The following is an 18821-nucleotide window of genomic DNA, read 5'->3' on the forward strand; positions in this document are numbered from 1 at the left end:
TGCCAAGCCTCCCAGGCTGCACTGAGACCAGCGCTGCCCCGAGCTACCCCTGCTTCCCCTGGGGGAGGAGTTTGAGGCCACCTCTTAGGCTTTACGACACTTTGGGAGGGGGAATGGTGGTGCAGGGCCCATCCTCCTGCATCTTTTCCAGCCCCAGCAATGCTCCACCTGCCCACCTTTGTAGGAATTCCTAGTGAGCAAGGAACAGGCCAAGCACTGGAGATCAAAGCAGGCTGCAGCCCAACTGCCTGGATGGTCTCGGGCGTTAGTCTTGGTTTTGTTTCCCGAAGTCTGGGCTGTGCTGGGAACTGCTGACTGCTCGACTGACCTCGGACAGACCCATGGCTAGTGTGTCCGCAGGAGGTGGTGGAACCTGAGCGGTCTCTTCACTACACACGTCTGAGCTCTATGGATTCTCTGTCTCACAGCCAGTTATGTGGGAATAGCCCAACTGGATCAGACCTGGGGCCCATCTAACCTGGTATCCCGTCTCCAACACTGGCCGGCTCCAGCTGCTTCGGCAGTTAGTGGCTGGTTCACGCCCTGAAACCTTCCCCAAACACTATATTTTTAATCCTTTCTCTTCATGCTGACATTACCTGTGTAAAATGTCCGTTCCTGTTTCTGGCCATGCTTAGATCATGTGACAGTGAGTTCCGGGGGTTAATTGCACTACTCTGTTCTGTTCCTGTGAACCGTTCCCGTTCATTGGTTCGAAATGGCATCCTTCCTGTGTAACTGCGTCTGAGGGCAAATGGGAGTGCGGGGATGCTGTGCACCAGGGCTGGAAAGACTCTCGTGCTGGGGGGAGGAGCGGGGTGATGCTCCCACTCCTTAGCGGCGCGGCGGGGGGGGCTTGTTGATAGATTCCCTTCAACGCGAAGATAATCGTGATGCTGCAGATGTATGTTTTGTTGTGTGAGTTGACCAGTGCTGAGTGTGCACACGAGGAATGTCCCTGTCTCATTCTTATTTCAAACCATTAGTCAAGATGAGGATGAGGAGGACGATCTTCTTCCCCCAGAGCAAAAAGCCGAGAGGGAGAAAGAGAGGAGGGTCGCCAATAATGCCCGTGAGCGTCTGCGGGTCCGTGACATCAACGAGGCCTTTAAAGAGCTCGGACGCATGTGCCAACTCCACCTTAACAGCGAAAAACCGCAGACCAAACTGCTAATCCTACACCAGGCCGTATCAGTCATACTGAACCTGGAGCAACAAGTTAGAGGTCAGTGAGGCTCCCAGAGTGGTGATATTTTACGTATCTGATCGGCACGGGGCTGTCTGTCTGTCTACCCTGTGCCGCGGTGCTGCGCTGTTCTTCCCACGGTGCTGCCTTGGCTTCCCAAGGCCCTTTGAAGTGTCTCTTTTTTTTTTTAAATTTATTTATGTAATTTTGTTTCTCTTTTGCATCCCTGCTACGCTCTCTGGTTTTGTTTTTAAAGCCATTGCATGTGCTGCATGTTTGTTTGAATGCACAGGGGTCGCTTCCCTTTGTGGAAACCTGTGTGCATCTCTTAGTGCTGTCGTCTCTAGAGCGCTGCCTTAGCTTACCGCAGAAAGGGGTTTCCCTGCCCCGGGCCATAAAGAAAGGCATGCCTGAGAATGAAAGAACAGGAGAGGGCAGTGTCTCCAGGGGCTGCTTCCTTCCCAAGGGCAGCAGTGCTCTGCCCGTCCTTGTCCTTTCTCCCTCTTCACAGCAGCTGTAGGAAATACACACACACCCCAATCCTGGAGAGGGGATGTCTGCTCTCCTCCGGTTCATGCTGTAATAGGCAGCTCTCAGATCATTGTGCCTGCTAGGTAGCTGCTGATGCACCGGGGAGAGCTGGGAGGAATTGCAGGCAGCCTTAGGTGCAGCTGTGCCTGGCGGGAGGCACTCCAGTGGGAGGCGCTGGTGTTCAGAGTTGTGAGCGGAGAGGCAGAACTGGCCCGGGGGTGGAGAGCTCAGAGGAGAGGCAAGCCCTCCATACTTGGACGTCTTGTGTCTCCGAGCTGTCTGTGAGCCATTGGATTCTAACCACTGACTACCCGGCCACGGATGCCGTCCGAGTGTCTGACAGTCCACGGGAGCTCTCTGCCGTTAGCAGTACCTCCCTCTTTCCTCGACTCCAGTGGTGAGACAGACACCGGTTTGATCCTGAAGCTGTTCTCCCTGCTAGGGCAGGAGAGCTTTACCGGCCGGTCTAGTTCAGCGTGTGCCAACTGTTGGGGCTTCCCCTGGGGTGACTTTCCCAGGCGAAGTGGATCTCGGGGTGCATTCAGTCCAGCTGGAGGGGGGAAGCTGTCGGATTTTGTTGTTGTTGTTTTATTTCCTGCTCCGAGTAGCATGGGGGTTTTGCTGCTTTTTCTGTAACACTCGCCGTGCATGCTCCCTATTAACTTCCACCCCAGTAGCCGTTGCTGCAGAAGTGTGTGGCCAGTTAACCCCTTTCCTTCCTGCAGAGCCTTTGGTCCTATGACACCGTGCTCTGTGCCTGGCTCCTCTCCCCCTGCTGGCCTCTGCTGTTGCACTGTGATCCTCTTGGAGTCCTCTTGTGCCTCTCTTCAGTTTGTAATTTTTTGCCTTTCATAACGTGTATTTTTTTTTCCTGTCTCCCTTCCCCCCCCTTCCTTTTATTATTGTTTTGTTCTGTTCCTTCCGATCTCCTACAGACAGTCCCCAGCCGTGACCTCTCGGTGGTCCCACTCTCTACCTTGTACTTGCTGCTTGCTGATGGAGACGGCGGGCGGGGCGGGCGGGCAAGAGAGAGTTGGCACCGTGTTCACTTTGGTCTCCTCACGCTTGTCCTTTTTTAAAGCCTTTCTCAGAGATGGAAGCCCCCACCTGCTGCGCTGCCAGCCAGGACCCATGCAGTGAGCTAGGGCGCTGGTCCCCCAGTGCTTCGTCCTCAGGGCCGCGTCCCCTTTCCCCTGACCGCCCTGCCACGCGCTTCCCAGACCGTTCTGTTCTGAGCGATGGCAGGCGGCTCCGAGCCCCGCTCTCGAGGGGGCCTCTCCCAATAGTCAGGTTGCTTTAGTACGATGAAAAGGAACGCAGCGGTAGTTTAGAGGCAGCTTAGGTGTCGCTGTGGCTAGAGCTGTGCTGTGAAACGGCCAGGCAACGCAGATCTGTGCAGTGCACTGGCCTGGCCACCGCTTAGGGGGCAAGGTACCCAGTGCTCCGTTCCCCGTATGAGACTGAATGCAGCTTGGGCATGCCCACCTGATGGCATCCAGCAGCACGTGCAGAGCGCTCGTGGGTAGAGGGCAAGAGATGGCAGACGGCTGCAGCTCTGATGGCAACATGCAGAAGGCTTTGCCTCAGAAGGAGCCCCTTCCGGGGAGGGGGGTATTGAGCCGGACACTGGTGATAGGTGTGACTGCGAGGGTTTCTGTGGGCAGTGTCCGATAGCGAGCTAGGATTTCTGCCAAGGTGAGAGCCTTTGCTAGGTTCTGCCTGGGGTCAGGGAGATGCTGGCGTCTTTAGGCGGCTGAGACTCCAGGTGACGAGGATTCGCCAAGGCCCTGGCACGCTCCCAGCAGTGGATTTCCGGGCACACTGATGCTGAAAGCCTGGCTCATGGGGATGGAGGGTCTGAATGAGCCAGGATAGTCAGGAATGGGACTAGGCACAGGTCCCTTCTGTTTAGTCACCTTGCACCACCGTACGCGGGGCTCCAGTCAGCAAACCAGCTTGTGTTCCTGCTCCCCAACATTGCCGGATGCTCTCCGAGCAGGGCTGGCACTGGCAGCAGGTACCTCGCGGCCCCATAGCATCTGCTCCCCTCTCGTGGCTGGCGGCCTAAGCCCATCCGGCTCCTCTGGGGCTGAAGGCAGAAGCCAGACTCCAATTTGAGGCCCAACCCAGGACAGTCTTCAGGCAGTTGTTCTTTCCTGTGAGAATTTTGCTCTGGGGGAGAAGATCGTCCCTGCATCAAAGGGGGGAGGCGGAGGGGAAGGGCGCTGCAGACTAAGCCAAGCTCTTCAGGTGCTGCCAGCATGTCTCTGCGTTGCAAGCCACTCCCCAGGCCAAGACCTGTTGGTTTCTTGCTCTAGCATGATGCTGCCAGAGTAGCAAAACCAATGAGATGCCATCTGCAGCCTCCTCGCTCCGCTTGCAAGGGGCGAGGACTCCGTGAGCTCCTGACCACGGTTTTAAAGTCATCGGTCGCTCCTATCTCCAGCCCTAGTTTAGGCCACGTTAACAGTTTGTGAGAATCGCTGTTCCTAGGCTGGGGTACCGGGGAGTTCAGCTCCCGTATCCCACTGAATTCCAGTGGGATTTGGGTGCCTAACTCTCCTAGGCCTGCGTCTGGTTCAGGGTTTGGATTGGCAGGTCCTCTAGTTTTGTAAGTCTGCCCCCACAGCCCATTTTTCTGGAACCTCTCAAGTCTCATTTACACTCTTCAAAACAGACCCCCGCCTGCAGCGTCCTAGGTGAAGCGTGGAGGCTAGCTGGATTAGGGGAGCTTTCTGCAAGTCCAGCTCTACCACCCTTGTGGAGTTGAGGCAGCAGCCAGGTAGATGCTGCCTCTTTAACTCATTCATAGCCCCCAACCAGCAAGCTACCTTCCTGGCGGTTTTTGAGATGCTGAATAACTCAGGCAATACTGACTTAAATTCTCCAATTTTCAAGCTGTCTGCCTGATTCAGTGGTTAGAGCACAGGGCTGGGAGCCATAAGCTCTGGGTTCGGTTCCTGCCTCTGCCCCTGACCAGCTGTGAGACCATGGCAAGGTAATTCCTTCTGTGTGCCTCTATTTCCCCACCTGTAAGATGGGTGTCAGACCAGCCGACCTGTCGGGGCTGTGATATCTGGTTAAAATTTTTCCATCAGAACTGCTTGAGGATGGAGCTTTCAGCTAGACTAAACTTTTCATGTAGGTGCCTATCCACTGAAAAATGAGGGTTTTTTCCGGAAAACTGAAAAGCAAAACGTTGTTTTTAAGCTGAAAACCAAAACCTTCTGGTTTTCGACTGAGAATTTTCCCACAAAAGTCAACATTTTTCCATGCGAGGAAGTCCCCATTTTCTGACTTGATCAGATAAGGTGCTCAGGGTGAGCACACTAATCTGCAGGCACTACAGCAATGTAAAGTATTGCTCCTCCCAGCCGCCTGCCCTCCCTTTCCACCTATCAGCTCCCGAGCTGGCCCACTGGACCAGTGCTGGCAGCACCTGAGCTTGGCTCTCAGAGAGAAGGAACCCAAAAGCCAGGGTTTCCTTGAAAATTGGGGAAGTTCCTTTCTCCGTTGTCAATTGGCTTCTGCAATGTGAGGTTGACTGAGCTTTTTGCAGTGGACACTAGTGGCACTAGCAGCACAGCAACTGACCAGCCCCCGTCGGTTACACCCTCCCTAACTAATCCCTGTGGTGCTGTGAACCCAGCAGTACAGACGAGGCCCTGTCACTGGAGGACAAAGATCTGAGGGACCGGGAGAGGAGAATGGCCAATAACGCCAGGGAAAGGGTGCGTGTACGGGACATTAACGAGGCCTTTAAAGAGCTGGGACGCATGTGTCAGATGCACTTAAAAACGGACAAAGCACAGACCAAACTGATCATCCTACAGCAAGCGGTGCAGGTCATTCTGGGCTTGGAGCAGCAAGTACGAGGTATGGTAACAAGTGACAGGTGCATTTTGGGACCTTTTCTCTTCTCATCCGTTTGTGTGTGCCTGTCTCTGGATCTGTATTTATAACAAGCTTTTGTTGGAAGGTTGAATGTTTGCCATTCCAGTGGGGAGCTGCAGTGGAAAGAACTTAGGCTGAGATTTCCAAGGCCTCATCTATGGGATCTGAACACGCAGTATATGGAAATGAGGCATCTGGAGTCCACGTGGAGGCTTAGGAAAACTCAGTCTTAAATGTCTTCAACCCACCAACAACGACAGTCTCTCTTTTTAAATCAATAGGCATTAAATTGGCCCCATAATCCTTCAGGGGAAAGTAGTTTTGCTCTGGTAGGGGGTCCAGTGAGGTGGTTGCTGCTGTTACATGGAGCAGAAGGGTTTGCACTGGGGTTACGTCCTTGTGCGTTCCACTGCTTCTGTCTTGGGACTCTGGGCTTTTTCTTTCGGGTGCTGTTGCTCCTTGATGCTGTGGCAAGAATTGAGTTTTTTCCCCACCCTTCCCCCTTGCTCTTTTTGGCATAGAGCGCAATCTGAACCCTAAAGCAGCCTGCTTGAAGCGTCGGGAAGAGGAGAAAGTGTCCGGAGTAGTAGGAGATCCCCAGATGACACTTTCAGCTTCACACCCTGGTCTAGGAGATGGTCACAACCCCGTTGGACACATGTGAAGGTATCATCCTCTGCCTGTCAGATCCCAGCACTCGGCTGTGTATGTGTCTCTCTTTGAAATCTATGCCAGGCTCAGCGCATGCCATTCTTTAACAGCTTGGCTTTTGTCACTCACTGAAATTCACAGCAACCAATGGAGCAAACTAAAATGCATGATTCTGGCCCCTAAGAGCTAGACCTTTCACTTTGTCCATCACCTCCTGCAGGAGAATACTGCAGTAAAGTTAGAGATCTCCTTTCGTTTGTCTTTGTAAATGACACACACACGGAAACATTTAATTCCTTCAGTTACTGACTAGGTCATTCTCTGTCTCCATCCCTCCATGACACCCCTAGGGACAATGTACTATCCGAATGCTATTTATGTGCACGAAGAGCATCCCCATACAACCTGACTCTCCCTGAGTCAGGAACCTGAAGGCTTGCTAAAGCCGTGTGTGCTCCAAGAGCCCGTGCCCTGTAAGGAGCAGCACAGCTCCTGTGATGAGCAAGACACAGTATTTTCAGACTGTATTTACTCAGTCCCTCCCTTTGAAAATATAATCCCCACCCCCACCCCCTGCTTACAGAAATGTGTAGTCCCTGTAGCCTCCTGCATGTGAATCAGGCCATGTTTAAAATCTGCTCATTGTGATGGGGGATTTAAAAACAAAACGGTTTCCTACCCTCAGTGCAAGCTCCAAGCTTCGTACAATGAGCTAGCACTGATGCTGCAGTAAAGCTATGTAGCACTAGTCCCCTCCCTGCTGAGGCCGCAGGCAGTATAGGCCCTGGAGACCACAGCACGAGCCCAGCAGCTGATGGCCCAGTGCTGCTGTCATTTATCAGCTATTAAGAGGAGCTGGAGCAGTGCTGCTCATCACCCCGAGTGCTCCTCAGCTCCCCCCCCAGAAGGTGCCTCATGCCACTACTCAGGACGCAAGTCCCTGGGGGAAAGACCAAACGGAAATTCTGATTCCATTTAACTGAGGCTGTAACTGTTTCTGGCCCGGCCCCATAGCCCTTTAAATGGTAGAGGTACGTGTATAAAACCTCATCTCCCTTTGAGAGTCAGGGCCCACTTAACATCGTTCGTCCCGCCGCGCACACTCGCATCAGGTGTTGTAAAGGCAGCTTTACAATGTATAGGGCCCTGGTCTTCAGCAAAGGACGCAGGCGTGTGCCTGGCTGTAATCACACGAAAGATGCTCACCCAGCCACAGACAGATCGTAATGGTGGTTCTTGGCTGTAACATCAGAGCGCTGGTGTGGACAGGAAGCGCTGTCGTTACCGAGTTACAATTAGCAGTTCCACTCGCGGCTGTCACTCGAGTGCTGTGCTGGACGTGGGGATAAACGCCAGTGGAACAGGACAGCGCGTGTGCCTAGTTGTTCTATAAAGTGCTATTTGCAGAGCAGTTGTAGCTGTGTTGGTCCCAGGATATTAGAGAGACAAGCTCAGTGAGAAGTTGGTCCAATAAAAAAATATTATTCTCACTTGGGTTTTCCTCTTTCTTCTTTTTCTTTTTTTTTTCTTTTGTTTCTCTTTATTTGTAGATCTTTTTGTTCCCCGGATACAGAGATGGGTAGGAAGCAAACCCTCGGTGTGACCTGCAACCTTCTTGAACCATAAACTTTAGTACTGCTAATACTGACACACGAGAAAGGAGCCTGGCATGCTTTAAGGGGCGTTAAAAAGAAACAAACACTTGGTCAAAAACAAAACAAAAAATTGCCTTAAGTATAAAGTATGGACCCGTCAATACATATCACTCAGTTAACAGGGGGAGCATCGTGTTCTCTTGGCTTGGTCTCAAGCAGCCAGCAGCAAAATTGTGCCTAAGCTTAATATTTCTTTTTTTTTTAAAAAAGAACATTAGTTATGAGATTTTTTAGGTAGAACAAAATAGCAATGCCTTTTGGTTTTTTTAGCTTCTTTTGCATATGTTTTGTAAGCAACAAAAAAAAAATTTTTGTATAAAAAAAAAAAAAAGTCTTGTACCCCATGCTTTTCTGCTGCTGTTTCTATAGTTGATGTTGCATCTTTAGGATCAACCAGAATATTAAAATTGTATTAAAAGAGACTGGATATGAAAAAAAAGAAATTCTCAGATTCGGCTCTGAAAGCCACTAAATGCGAATGTAGCCACGGGGGGATGTTTGTTCCTTGCCTGGCTTGTACCTTCCAGTGTAAAAACTCACGTGCTGAATTCGTCATCTCTGCTTTGGCCACGTCTCATTTGGGAAAAGGAGGTTAAACGACAAAGCAAGATACGGCAGCTTACATCAGTGGTTCTCTGGTTTCTCCCAGCCTCAGTAACAAGGACCCACGTTTGGGGGGGCGGGGAGGGGGGTGTCTCTGCAAGTTGCTTTTCATTCGCAGGGGTCCCTGGAGACTTGGGCTCCTTCGTGGGAGGCGAGAGTGAGAAGTGAAGAGGCAAAGAGCACAGCTGTCTTCTGCTTTAGCAGCGAAGCTCCAGAACATGTGGCCATGATTGGCAGAAAGAGCTGCCAATAGAGGGAGAGAATGGAGCCGGGGGAAAAGGAGAAGCTGGGGTATTGGTAAGTGAAGAAGCGACATACCATGTACAGGAGAAGCCAGGGCTGAGAGGGGGACACCTCTTTCCCACGCACCTGAGCAAATCACCCACCGTCAGAGCCACTTCCATGGGAGGAGGGGGAGAGACATGCCGAACAAAGAGAGGAGACAGAACAAAGATGGAGAGCGGGACCGAGAACAGGCAGAACAAAGACACCAAGGAAACAAGGCAAAGAGAACAAAGAACTGAGTGTGGCGCAAATGAAAAGGCAGCCGGGCTGGAGGCTGTGGAGCAACCCGGCGTGGCATTGGCCGTGGCCAGCCAATAAACCTCCGCCTAGGTTCTGGGGAGAGAACAGAGGGAGCTGGAGCATGGGCGTGAGAGACTCCCTCACAGCCCCCCCGGGAAAGCAGCGCCTGGCGGTAAGAAGCGGGGGTTCTCCAGCCCATCTAGACAGAGCGTCTCTGCGGGGAGGCAGCTCCTGTCACTTTGTATTTGGAACTGACGACTTGAAAGAGCCACAGGCAGCTGCAGCAGGGTTATTCCCCCCCCCACCTTCCCCGTTTAACCTGTGTCAAAACCAGCTGCTGGCTTATCTCCAAAGCACCCTCAGAAGCGACTTTCTCGGCAGTCAGGTCTTCTTTGTGCAGCTTCCCCGCGGGCCCTGGCTGGACAGAACCACTTCCTGTGCGTGTGGATTGAGCCTGTGGAGGCAAAGGGACGCTGCTCCTTTTCCATACTGCTCCCAGAGAGGAAAGCGCACAGGTTTTCCCCCTCCTAGCAAGACCTTCGTGGCATCCTGCGGTGCTGGGCAGCAAAGAAACAGTCCCCCACCCCTTGAGAGGGACCGCAGCAGCTTTACTTTCCCTTCGAGGGCGTGCTGGCTTTCTAGGGTCACTTGGCTGTTTGCTCTGCTGTGCCAGGACCCGGACCCCTCGGTGCAGACGCTAGAGCCCTTGGCGGGCGAGGTGCCCCATTGCACTCTGGGAGGATGAATGAAGCGAGGTGCTGAGCGTGGGCCGTATCGGCAGGCCCTGGTTCCGCGGAGCAGAGCTGACCCAGAGCTGATGGGGCTGAGCTGGGCTGGAACGAGAGCGGCTCCAAATGCTTCAAATTTGACAGTCCCCTCCCCGCCCACCCAACACGCCCACCCACCCACCTCCAATAAAATGTGGGAAATTGTCACCATGTCCCCCCCACCCCACCCCCCTCAAACAAACACACACAAAAAGCAGGTCTGAAATGTTTGATGACCAGCCCTGCCTACAGCCTGGGCTGGCTCTGCTCCTGTGGGCTCTGCCTGGGCTAATGCCTGCAGCAGGGAAGGAGGTGTTAAACCTGCTGATTAAGGCAGTCTGGCCCCCACCCCAAGGCAGCGCCATAGAGCCACGTGTTGCTGGGTGTGAATCTGTCTCCTTGGCTGGGCGGATGAGGCATCTGTCTCTGAGTTTGAGGTAGCAGGGTGGCTCGGCTTGTTGGATCACTACATGGTTTATCGTTCAGCTTCCTGCGAGGACAGGGGCTAGCAGAGCAGGTGCAGGGCTGTTTCAGCGGGTCCTTTCGCTTCTCTTCCTCCTCCTTCCTCGTTCTTTTCACTTCTCTAATTCTGTGGTGCTTGGGGTAAACCATTTTTGCTACCCTATAGTCGGTCTAGGGTGTCCCCTCTGAAGGAAGGAGGGGGGTTGGTGGGTGGGATTGGATATCTTGGCACATCGTCCTCACTGTGGGCATTGGCTTAAGCTTCTGGCTTTCCTCTGCTCTGACACCTGCCCTGGCCTTGTGCTTCAGCACCTATCGCTGCCTCACCCCTCTCCCCCAGCGGTCTAGGGAGTGCTCAGCACCTCTGAAAGTCAGGCGCTTGGTCTCCAGGGCGGTCTCATTCTGTGGCGCTGCCCAGGATTTGATTCCGGAGTCAATCACAGATTTGGCAACAGGGCGGGATGATTTCTTCCTGCCCAGCCCCTTGCGTTGGGCATCAAGAACATCTGATCCCCGCAAACACGACGCTCCAGGGACTTTCTGCAGAGGACGGTGCTGCCCAATGGCAACTCTGGGACGTGCCCATAGGGCTGCAGCCCCGTCCTGTGCAGGCTCTAGGCTCCCCCCCAGGCTACAGGAACTGTTTGTGCAGCCCCTGCGGTGTTGGAATTGGGCTGCTGCTTGCCCGTATGGACAGGGTTAAAACTGAGCACACCTGGTAGGGGAAGCCTGTTTCAGCCTGCGTAACTACCAGAGTTAAAATACTGCTCCTTCCCCTGGGGCCTTCTGCCTGCACCAGCGAGGAGAGAGAAATTCGAAGGGCAAATGGGGGTGAATCTTGGCTAAGCCCCCACTGTCGGGTGTTTTGGGAGCGGGGGAGACAGTAGGTCAGTCTGCAGTGTTCGACCCTGCTCTTTGTATCACTCCCACGAGGCTGCGCTGCCCATGAAGTATTTCCCTGCTGCCCGGCTCCAAATCTGCCACTCACTGAATCCTTCCAGTGTTGCTGAGGGAATTGGGCCCTGTCCTCAGATCACAGCCAGAGTTTTATAAAGGATCTTAGTTCAGCTGCACCTTGGCCATAGCCCCGTCCCCACTGCCAACCTCCACCCTCCCTCGCTGCAGCCTTAGTCGTCGTCCTCCCCAGAAGGCCGGGGTGGTGCAGGAGCAGCAGGAGCCCTCTCCCAAGCCACATCTGGAATGCTGGCCATTGCTGCTCAGCAAGGGTTAAGGCGGCTGCTCTTTAAACCTAGGTTAGAAAACCCAGACCGGGCTGGCACAGCCCTCTGCTGTCTGAAGCCAACGGGAGCGAAGACCGGACCCGCCGCGGTCTGCCCCTGTCGAGCTCACCTGCAAAACCGTGATTTGCCTTGTTACTGTAACTGGAGGACTCTTGCTGCAACAGGGAACAGAAATAGCTGGCGCGTCCTTTTGGCCAGACTGGGCTTCCATTCTTGACAAGGAACTTTCTCTCCTCACTGTAATGGAGATTTTTCTTTGGGGAGAATCTGTGTCTTTTGAGATGAGAGGATTGAAAATGCTTATTTTTCCAGGAAATTAAAAAAAAAAAAAAATCCGCTCCCCCAGCCAGAAACCTAAAATTTGAAAAATGTTTGGTTTTTGATCTAAATGGGGGGAAAATGGTGTTTTCAGATTAAAAAAAACCCAGAAAATTTAAAACAAAACAAGAATTTTCTGTGAAAATTTACATTTTGGTCAAAAAGGTTTTGACGCCCTCTTCTTCCCCGTTCTATGGAATACTCTGTGTATCCAGCCAAAGCGGGGAGACCTCTGACAAGCTCCCCCCCCCGCCCCCCCAGCTCCCTGTGAATTGTTCAGTACGGCTTGTATTTGCCAACTGTCAAAGGAGGCTTAGACACTTCTTCCATTCCTGTTAATGGATGGAGAGTGACTAAATCCCCTAGACTACTTTGCAAATTTTAACCTGTGTATCTAGAAGGGGTTAAAACCCCAGTCTGGACTTTGGAGAATGTAACCCTGGATGGAGATCTGGCAGCTGGTCTTTGCACAGCGTGAATGCTCTAAAATAAGAAAAGTTGCTCACTACTTTCAGTTTTATAAAGGATCATAGTTTGGCTCCACCTCGGCCGTAGCCCCATCTCAGGCCTGGTCTACACTACAAAGGGGGTTCGAATTAGGGTATGCAAATTCAGCTACGTCAATAGCGTAGCTGAATTCCAAGTACCCTAATTCGAACTACTCACCCATCCAGACGCGGCAGGGTCGAACTCCGCGGCTCCCCCGTCGACTCCACCACCGCCGTTTGCAGTGGTGGAGTACCGGAGTCGACCGCAGCGCTTCTGGAGTTTGAACTATCGCGTCTAGATCAGACGTGATAGTTCGAACTCCGAGAAGTCGAACTCACCGCGTCGACCCGGACGGTAAGTGTAGACTAGCCCTCAGTGAGAGCAATTTGGGAGCCCCATGTTCTGCCTAGTAGCAATCCCATTGGCAGAAATCAGCATCCATCTAGCAGCATTGGATGCCTGTGGATAGCAGGGAGTTTGCAGAGTGAGAGCAGATGGCCACTACATGCACATCGTGCTTGCTATATGCCTGGTGTTTTCACCTGCCCGCTCTAGTCTCTGCAGTTGTGCAAAGGAGGGAAAGTGGGAGTTCCAGAGCCGCTGAGATGGAAAGTTCAGGGAAATGTGGGTTGTCATCAGAAGTCAGCTGGTTCTCGAAGGGATGCACTCTGGCAAAACATAACCCCCAAATTTAGGTTTTGTAAATAAAATTCCTACAAGATTTAAGGCCCACTGGAATGTTCCCCCTAGATGTACATATACTTTTTTTAATGGCTATGGAAAGATTTTTTATGCTCCTCTGCAGAGTTTCCTGCCTCACCATTTCTGCTGGGAGCGTGCAGGAGCGCTGCAGACTGACTAGCTGGTCTTTCCATGGTCCAGGCAGAGAGTGGTGCAATCGAGCGAACACCAAGCATGTCAGGGGAAAAGTTAGTTCAGTTTCTGGCACATTCACCTTTAATCATCAGAGCTGGGGTTTGTAATGTAGCCAAAGGAAGCTTGTTTCCTAAGAATGAGCTTTAACCCACATGGCATCCCAGGGAGACCCAGCTCGCAGAGCCCCGAAAACCTTTCCAGAGCATCACAGCACCCAGCATGAGGAAATGTGAACACATCGCTGGCAAAATACTCTCCTAATCCTGGTGGTGTGATCGGGCTTTTTAGTGACGTCCCTTTACCAGGAGAATTCCAGGAGCTGAATGCCTGGTACTTCTAGAGAGCTGTGGCCAGCAAGAGAAAACAGCAGTGTCTGCGTTCAGCTAGCCGTGATTTCACGGCTGATCAATTATTCCTGGGCACTACATTCAGATCCATCTCTGTGGGCTTCCTGACAGCTGCTCATCTTGGATCCATTTCTCTCACTAACCACCCCTCTTCCTCCCTCTCCCCCCCGCCGTGGAAAAAATTGTCCATTTGGCATAGTAAAAAAGCAGATTCAACCTTTTTTCTTTTTTAAAGTCTCTTCCCTGCATCACCTGTTTCTGGTGCTTCCATTAGCCCTGCACCAAGAAATGTGACCAGCTCTTGAAATTTGACAAAGTAGCAGCTGTTTTTTGCAGTGGGAGGGGTGACTAACACCATTTCCCCCCCCCCCCCCACAAGTTCTCTCCTCTGTCAGTCTTATGCCTCCTTTTCTCTGCATTATGGGCACAGAGCTGCCCCAAATTCTCCACTCCATTATTGTCCAGTATAAAACACCTGTTGACTTCGGGGGGGGGGGGGGCTTTTGTCTTTAGCATAGATGATGTTGAGCTACTTCCAGCAGTAGGGATATAGAGGGAAAGAATTGAACAAAGTTGGCATGTTCTGAGGTCAGTGCTCACTTTGGCATTAGCCCGTTGAGAGCGAAAGTACCGAAATGAGTTAAAGCTTCTAAGAGCAAGAGGGCAGTGCAGGGAGACACTGGCTTCCTGCTCCTGCAACTGGATGTTGACCTTGGACCATTTGGCCTAAATTTGAGGACATGCTGGTTTTGTGCCTTCAGTCCTCTGAAGGTTTTTCAATCTCGGATTTAGTTTGTTAGATTGACATAGATTCCCTGGGTTTTTACCTGCTATAGATGAGCTCTGACCTAGTGTACTTAAGAGCAGGTCACTGGGCCCATGTGACAAGGTCCTGATGGTGTCTCTGGCCAGCGCTGTGGGTGCGGTGCATTAGACATGCCTTGGACACCACAAAGGCGTCTTTTTCCTTGTGGCGTTGGCTGAAAGAAGCCGCCACTAGAGCAAATGTTTGTCCCTTAGCGTTTATTTGGTGTAATGCTGAGGCATGTGGAGCGGTTGGCTCAGTTGGAGTTGAAAGACGGGGTTCAGAGGCATTTTATCTGGTTTGCGCCTGTTCGAGATGGTGAACTTTAGAAGGGGGGGGGCTGGAGCCACAGCCAGAACCTGCCCACACACCTTGCAACAGTGCCTCACTGCCCCCCTCCCCTTTGGCTGGGGATCCTAATGAGCATCCCAGTGCTCAAGCATCCACCTTCACTATGGTCTCTCCCCCCAGACACACACGCACCTGGGGGGTGCGTGGGTGGCCAGGCACGAATGGAGCGTGGGGACTGTGGGTCACGAATGCTGAGATGTGCGCTCTTGCTCCTTGTTCTCATAACCCCACCGTCCCTGCCAGTAAGTCCCAGAGAGCAAAATTCCTCCCCAGTTCCTGCCTGAGTCGCCCTTGTGAGGCAACAGTATCCAAGTAACTGCCCAGTTTTAATCCCGGCTCGGCTGATGTTACTTTTCTAGCGTAGCAGTCGCCTCATTCGGCCTCTCCAGAGGGTGAGGGTGTGGAGGCAGGTGCTTGTGCCCACATCCACTCTCTGCATCACTTCACTTCGCCATGGTGCCCTGAGTGGGTTGTCAGCGGCGGGGATTGAACCTGGGCCCTTTAGCGCCTGAAGTTCAAGCCTCTGCTGCCTGAGCCACAAGCCCCGACTCTGCCCGCCAAAGCTATAGCAGGCTCATCCGCTCCTGTGTGCCTCAGCCCCCAGTACGGGGGACAGAGCTGCCACACAGGCTGTTCTACATGTCAGCCGCCAGCTGCTTCCCGAGAGGCTTTGCGCTCCGTGCGCCGATCCCCGGGTAACGCTGCGGTGGAATGGGAACCCTGCAGTCAGGAGTCGAACGCCAGCCTCGGCTCAGGAGCCCAGCGTCCCTTAGCAGCTCGTTTGGTTTTAGAATGGAAAAGAGAGAATCTCGTTCTCCCCAGAATAACCTTAGCAGGGTCACTGCATGTGGCTCCCAGGGCTCCCTCCCCGTCAGGAGTTAGCTGTGCTGTCCACGGCTTTCCACAGCAGAACCACCGAAGTGACTCTGGCGCCCCAGTGCCGCTGGCTGTTGAAAACCCTGCCCAGAGAGACCATTGCGCAGAACAAAAGTGTGGGGTTGAGGCTGATAGTACGGAGCGCAGCCGCCCGCTCACAGCTGGATCCCAGCTGCAGGTGACAGACGCTAACCCGCAATGTACCAGTCTGCAGCTCATAGCCGATTGCAGCGATTTTAAATACTAGTAAAGCCCAGGGGCCTGCATCTCTCCCATGCTGCGCCATTGACTTGCAGCGGGATCGGAACCCCATCCAGCTCCTGAACTGGGGCCTGATCCTGGGGAGAGGTTCCAGGCCCCTTCAATGGGTGCTCAGCACCTCTCTGGGTTCCTGAGGGGACTAGAGAAACGGCAGGTGGAGCAGAGCACTAGTGTGCCAGAAATCCAGGTGAGGTGCATCAATTGTGAGCTGAACCATGGCGTGAATGTGCGCCAGGCCCCTGGGAGCTAGTGACTAAACCCTAATCATTATCCAACCCTGACTGTCCCCACCCCAAGCAGCGTCCTTGCAGAAGGCCTGTGCCCCAACCCTCTTTCCTTGCCCCAGCCGGCCCTCCTGCAGTCAAGCATGCAGAGAACGTGTGCAAACGTTTACTGAGTGGCCCGTGGGTCCCAGCCCACTGGTGCACTTGGGATTTGGCTTTTAGGTAGACTTGGCCCTGCCTCAGTGCATGGGGAGGAGGAGTGACCTCTTGAGCGTCCTTCCAGGCCAAGGTTTCTGGGATTCTGATGCATCGCACAGTCATTCCGTTCCAAAAGCAAATCTGCACCGTGCACCGGTGTTTGCTCTCGAGGGAGAGCAGTGACCCAGAGCTAGGGGTGAGTTGGCAGAGTGAGCGGAGAGAAGTGGTTTTGCAGGAGCACGCTGTCAGCCCGGGCGGGAGTGTGTTGGTGGCTTTTTCTGCACTAAAGCCCAGCAGCAAAAGCTGAATTGGAGGAGGTGCCAGGGGCTGCTTTTGTCTGGGACAAGGATGCTTCTGTCTACACCACACCCGGTTGTGTCTTCCAGCTGGTGGCCGGACGCCACGGGGGCAGCAGCCTGGCTGAGAAGGCTCATCATTAGGGTTCCCCACATCCCCATCCAAGGTGCAGGAGCTCTTCTGTGCCCAGTCCAGGCAATTAGCTCAAGGGATAAGCTAGGTCAGGGCCACTCTAACGTCTAGCACAGTGGAGCAAAGCCCTTGGGACAGAGACCACTGTGGTGCCTAAACAGCTGGCAAGAGCAGCCACTTCAACCCTGCTTTGCCTGTTGCCTGGGCTGCCCCCTTCCTGGTGCTGCCGGCCTCCTGTCTGCTCTAGAGTGGCGCGTGTAGGCCCTCGGGTGGGGTGACGTGATCTTTTCTCCTGGCAGAGGCTTGGCCTGCAGATGGGTTTCCCTTGCCCACATGGGGGTATGTGGAAAATGCGTGAGCCAGATGTGGTGAAATGGACTAATTTGGAGCAAGCGAGGTGGGAGAGGCCCTAGTTGCCTTCAGCCCTTCTAGACGATCCCATGTGGGTTGGGCATCATCCCCTCCGGGGGGGTCTCTCGGTGTGTCTCTTCCTGTGCTTTCAACCACCTCCTGTTTCTCATCTCCTGATGCTGATTCTGTTCCAGCCAAGCAGCTGTTGTCCTGCTTGGGGAAAATACCCCTTCCACCGGTCGTCTTCGAATCAGCCACATGGCAGCTGTGGTCGGAGAGCCGCCTGCCTTGGGTAGCGGGAAGGTGGTTTCTAGTCTTGCTGAGCGGTTGCCTGGAGGAGAAGGCACTAGCTTGAAGGGGGCATCATGCTTGAGGGTCTGTTGGCACGATACAGCCTCCTCTTGGCACTGCGCCATTAGCAGCATCCATCCCCATTCTGTCCCATTGCACCCACTGAGCTGCCCGTGGGCCCTGCAAGTCAGGAGGGACACTGACCGATTTCCCCTGGGGAGCTTTGAATGGCGCAAAGATGAGCTGAGAGAGGGAGAGCCAAGAATCTCCCTCCATTTAGTGCCAAATCCTTTTCAAGTCCCTTTGGGAGCCCACCAGCTCAAGCAAGTCTTGTGTCTTAGGGGAGGAAACACAAATGTGGGAAATAATTTACCCTGTCTGCATCTTAGCATTTCTCTTGGCTGGGGGCAGGGAGCAGAGAGAGCCACACCTGCAACGTTGACTAAGGACAATACTTCCATCAACCTGCGTTTAGTTCATTGCCTATGGGAAACTGACCCGTTTGCTAGAGGAGACTCAAACTAGTTTAGAAAATGAAGTGCTACTTGATTCCCCTTTATATATTTTTAGTACTTGGGGGCAGGGCAGGGCAATTGTAGGGGAAAAGCCTGTGGAAGCTGTTTATTTTTAACCCCTTAGATGGTTTCTTTTGGCCTTTTGAAACAAAAAAATGGTCCTGGCTTTTGATGTTTATGCTGCCTACCTGTAAATCCAGATGTACTTAAGTGGCTGAAAATCCTTGTTCTTAAATCAGATACACATTATAGTTTTGAACTATATATATAGTATATATATATATATATATATGCGCCTAACCCAGCAAAAAAATAAAGTATTTGGGGGTGGGGAAATGCATTGTTCTTTTAAACGAATCACAATTGGGGGATAAAATTGTGTTTCCGAGTGCCTCAAGATATGAATTGTTTTCATTTTTTTAAAATAATTTTATACAAGTGTCAAAACAGCTGGCTGGATTATTTGGAATTTTTAAATAATCCTAACTTTTTTAAAGTAGATTTTGAGAACTGTCCTGTATATAACAGTAATGTAGCAATAAATGTGACATTTTATAACAATATTACTTTTTTTCCCCATATCTGTCTTTCAGATGTTGTATACCTATGAATGAAAAGTTGTAATAAAGGTTTTACCTTGTACTAAAACCAAAGGGGTTTGTTGGACGTTGTTGCTGTTCAGTTTTGTGCTTCGGCCGTACTGGCGTTAGCCCATTTTCAACCCCAGGTGCCTAATTTCAGCCTCCAAGATCCACATTTAAGTAGCTAAAGTTTGGCCTGAACTTCCAAATTGCTTCACTACTCCCTCTCCTGCCATGTTCAATTTCTCCTCATTTCTCTGTCCCGGGTTTTCTCCTGCTGTCTGTCACCACAGTACCTGGGCTCCTTCCATGTAAATCACTAGCACAGTCCCTAGCAGATACTATGGAGTGTCTGGCACTTCTCCCGCTTTGGGGTCTGAACACTGCTTGGGGG

General features: G+C 52.5%; 1 protein-coding gene across 7 annotated transcripts in view; it reads left to right on the forward strand.

Annotated features, from left to right (window-relative positions):
• Positions 1 to 8339, forward strand: part of TCF3 (transcription factor 3) — a 115490-nt gene extending 107151 nt beyond the window's left edge. For 3 of the 7 annotated variants that reach the window (XM_044998996.1, XM_044998994.1, XM_044998993.1), the window contains exons 18-20: positions 987 to 1225; positions 6133 to 6277; positions 7813 to 8339. In XM_044998996.1, coding sequence (XP_044854931.1) covers positions 987 to 1225; positions 6133 to 6275 — 382 coding nt within the window. In that variant the 3' untranslated portion in view covers positions 6276 to 6277; positions 7813 to 8339. Of the gene's footprint in view, positions 1 to 986; positions 1226 to 5366; positions 5594 to 6132; positions 6278 to 7812 lie in introns of all 7 variants that reach the window. The other 4 variants (XM_044998997.1, XM_044998999.1, XM_044998998.1 and 1 more) reach the window with 2 other exon arrangements.
• The last annotated feature ends 10482 nt before the right edge of the window (positions 8340 to 18821 follow it).

This window comes from Mauremys mutica, chromosome 24, assembly GCF_020497125.1.
Source record: "Mauremys mutica isolate MM-2020 ecotype Southern chromosome 24, ASM2049712v1, whole genome shotgun sequence".
Taxonomy (NCBI): domain Eukaryota; kingdom Metazoa; phylum Chordata; order Testudines; family Geoemydidae; genus Mauremys; species Mauremys mutica.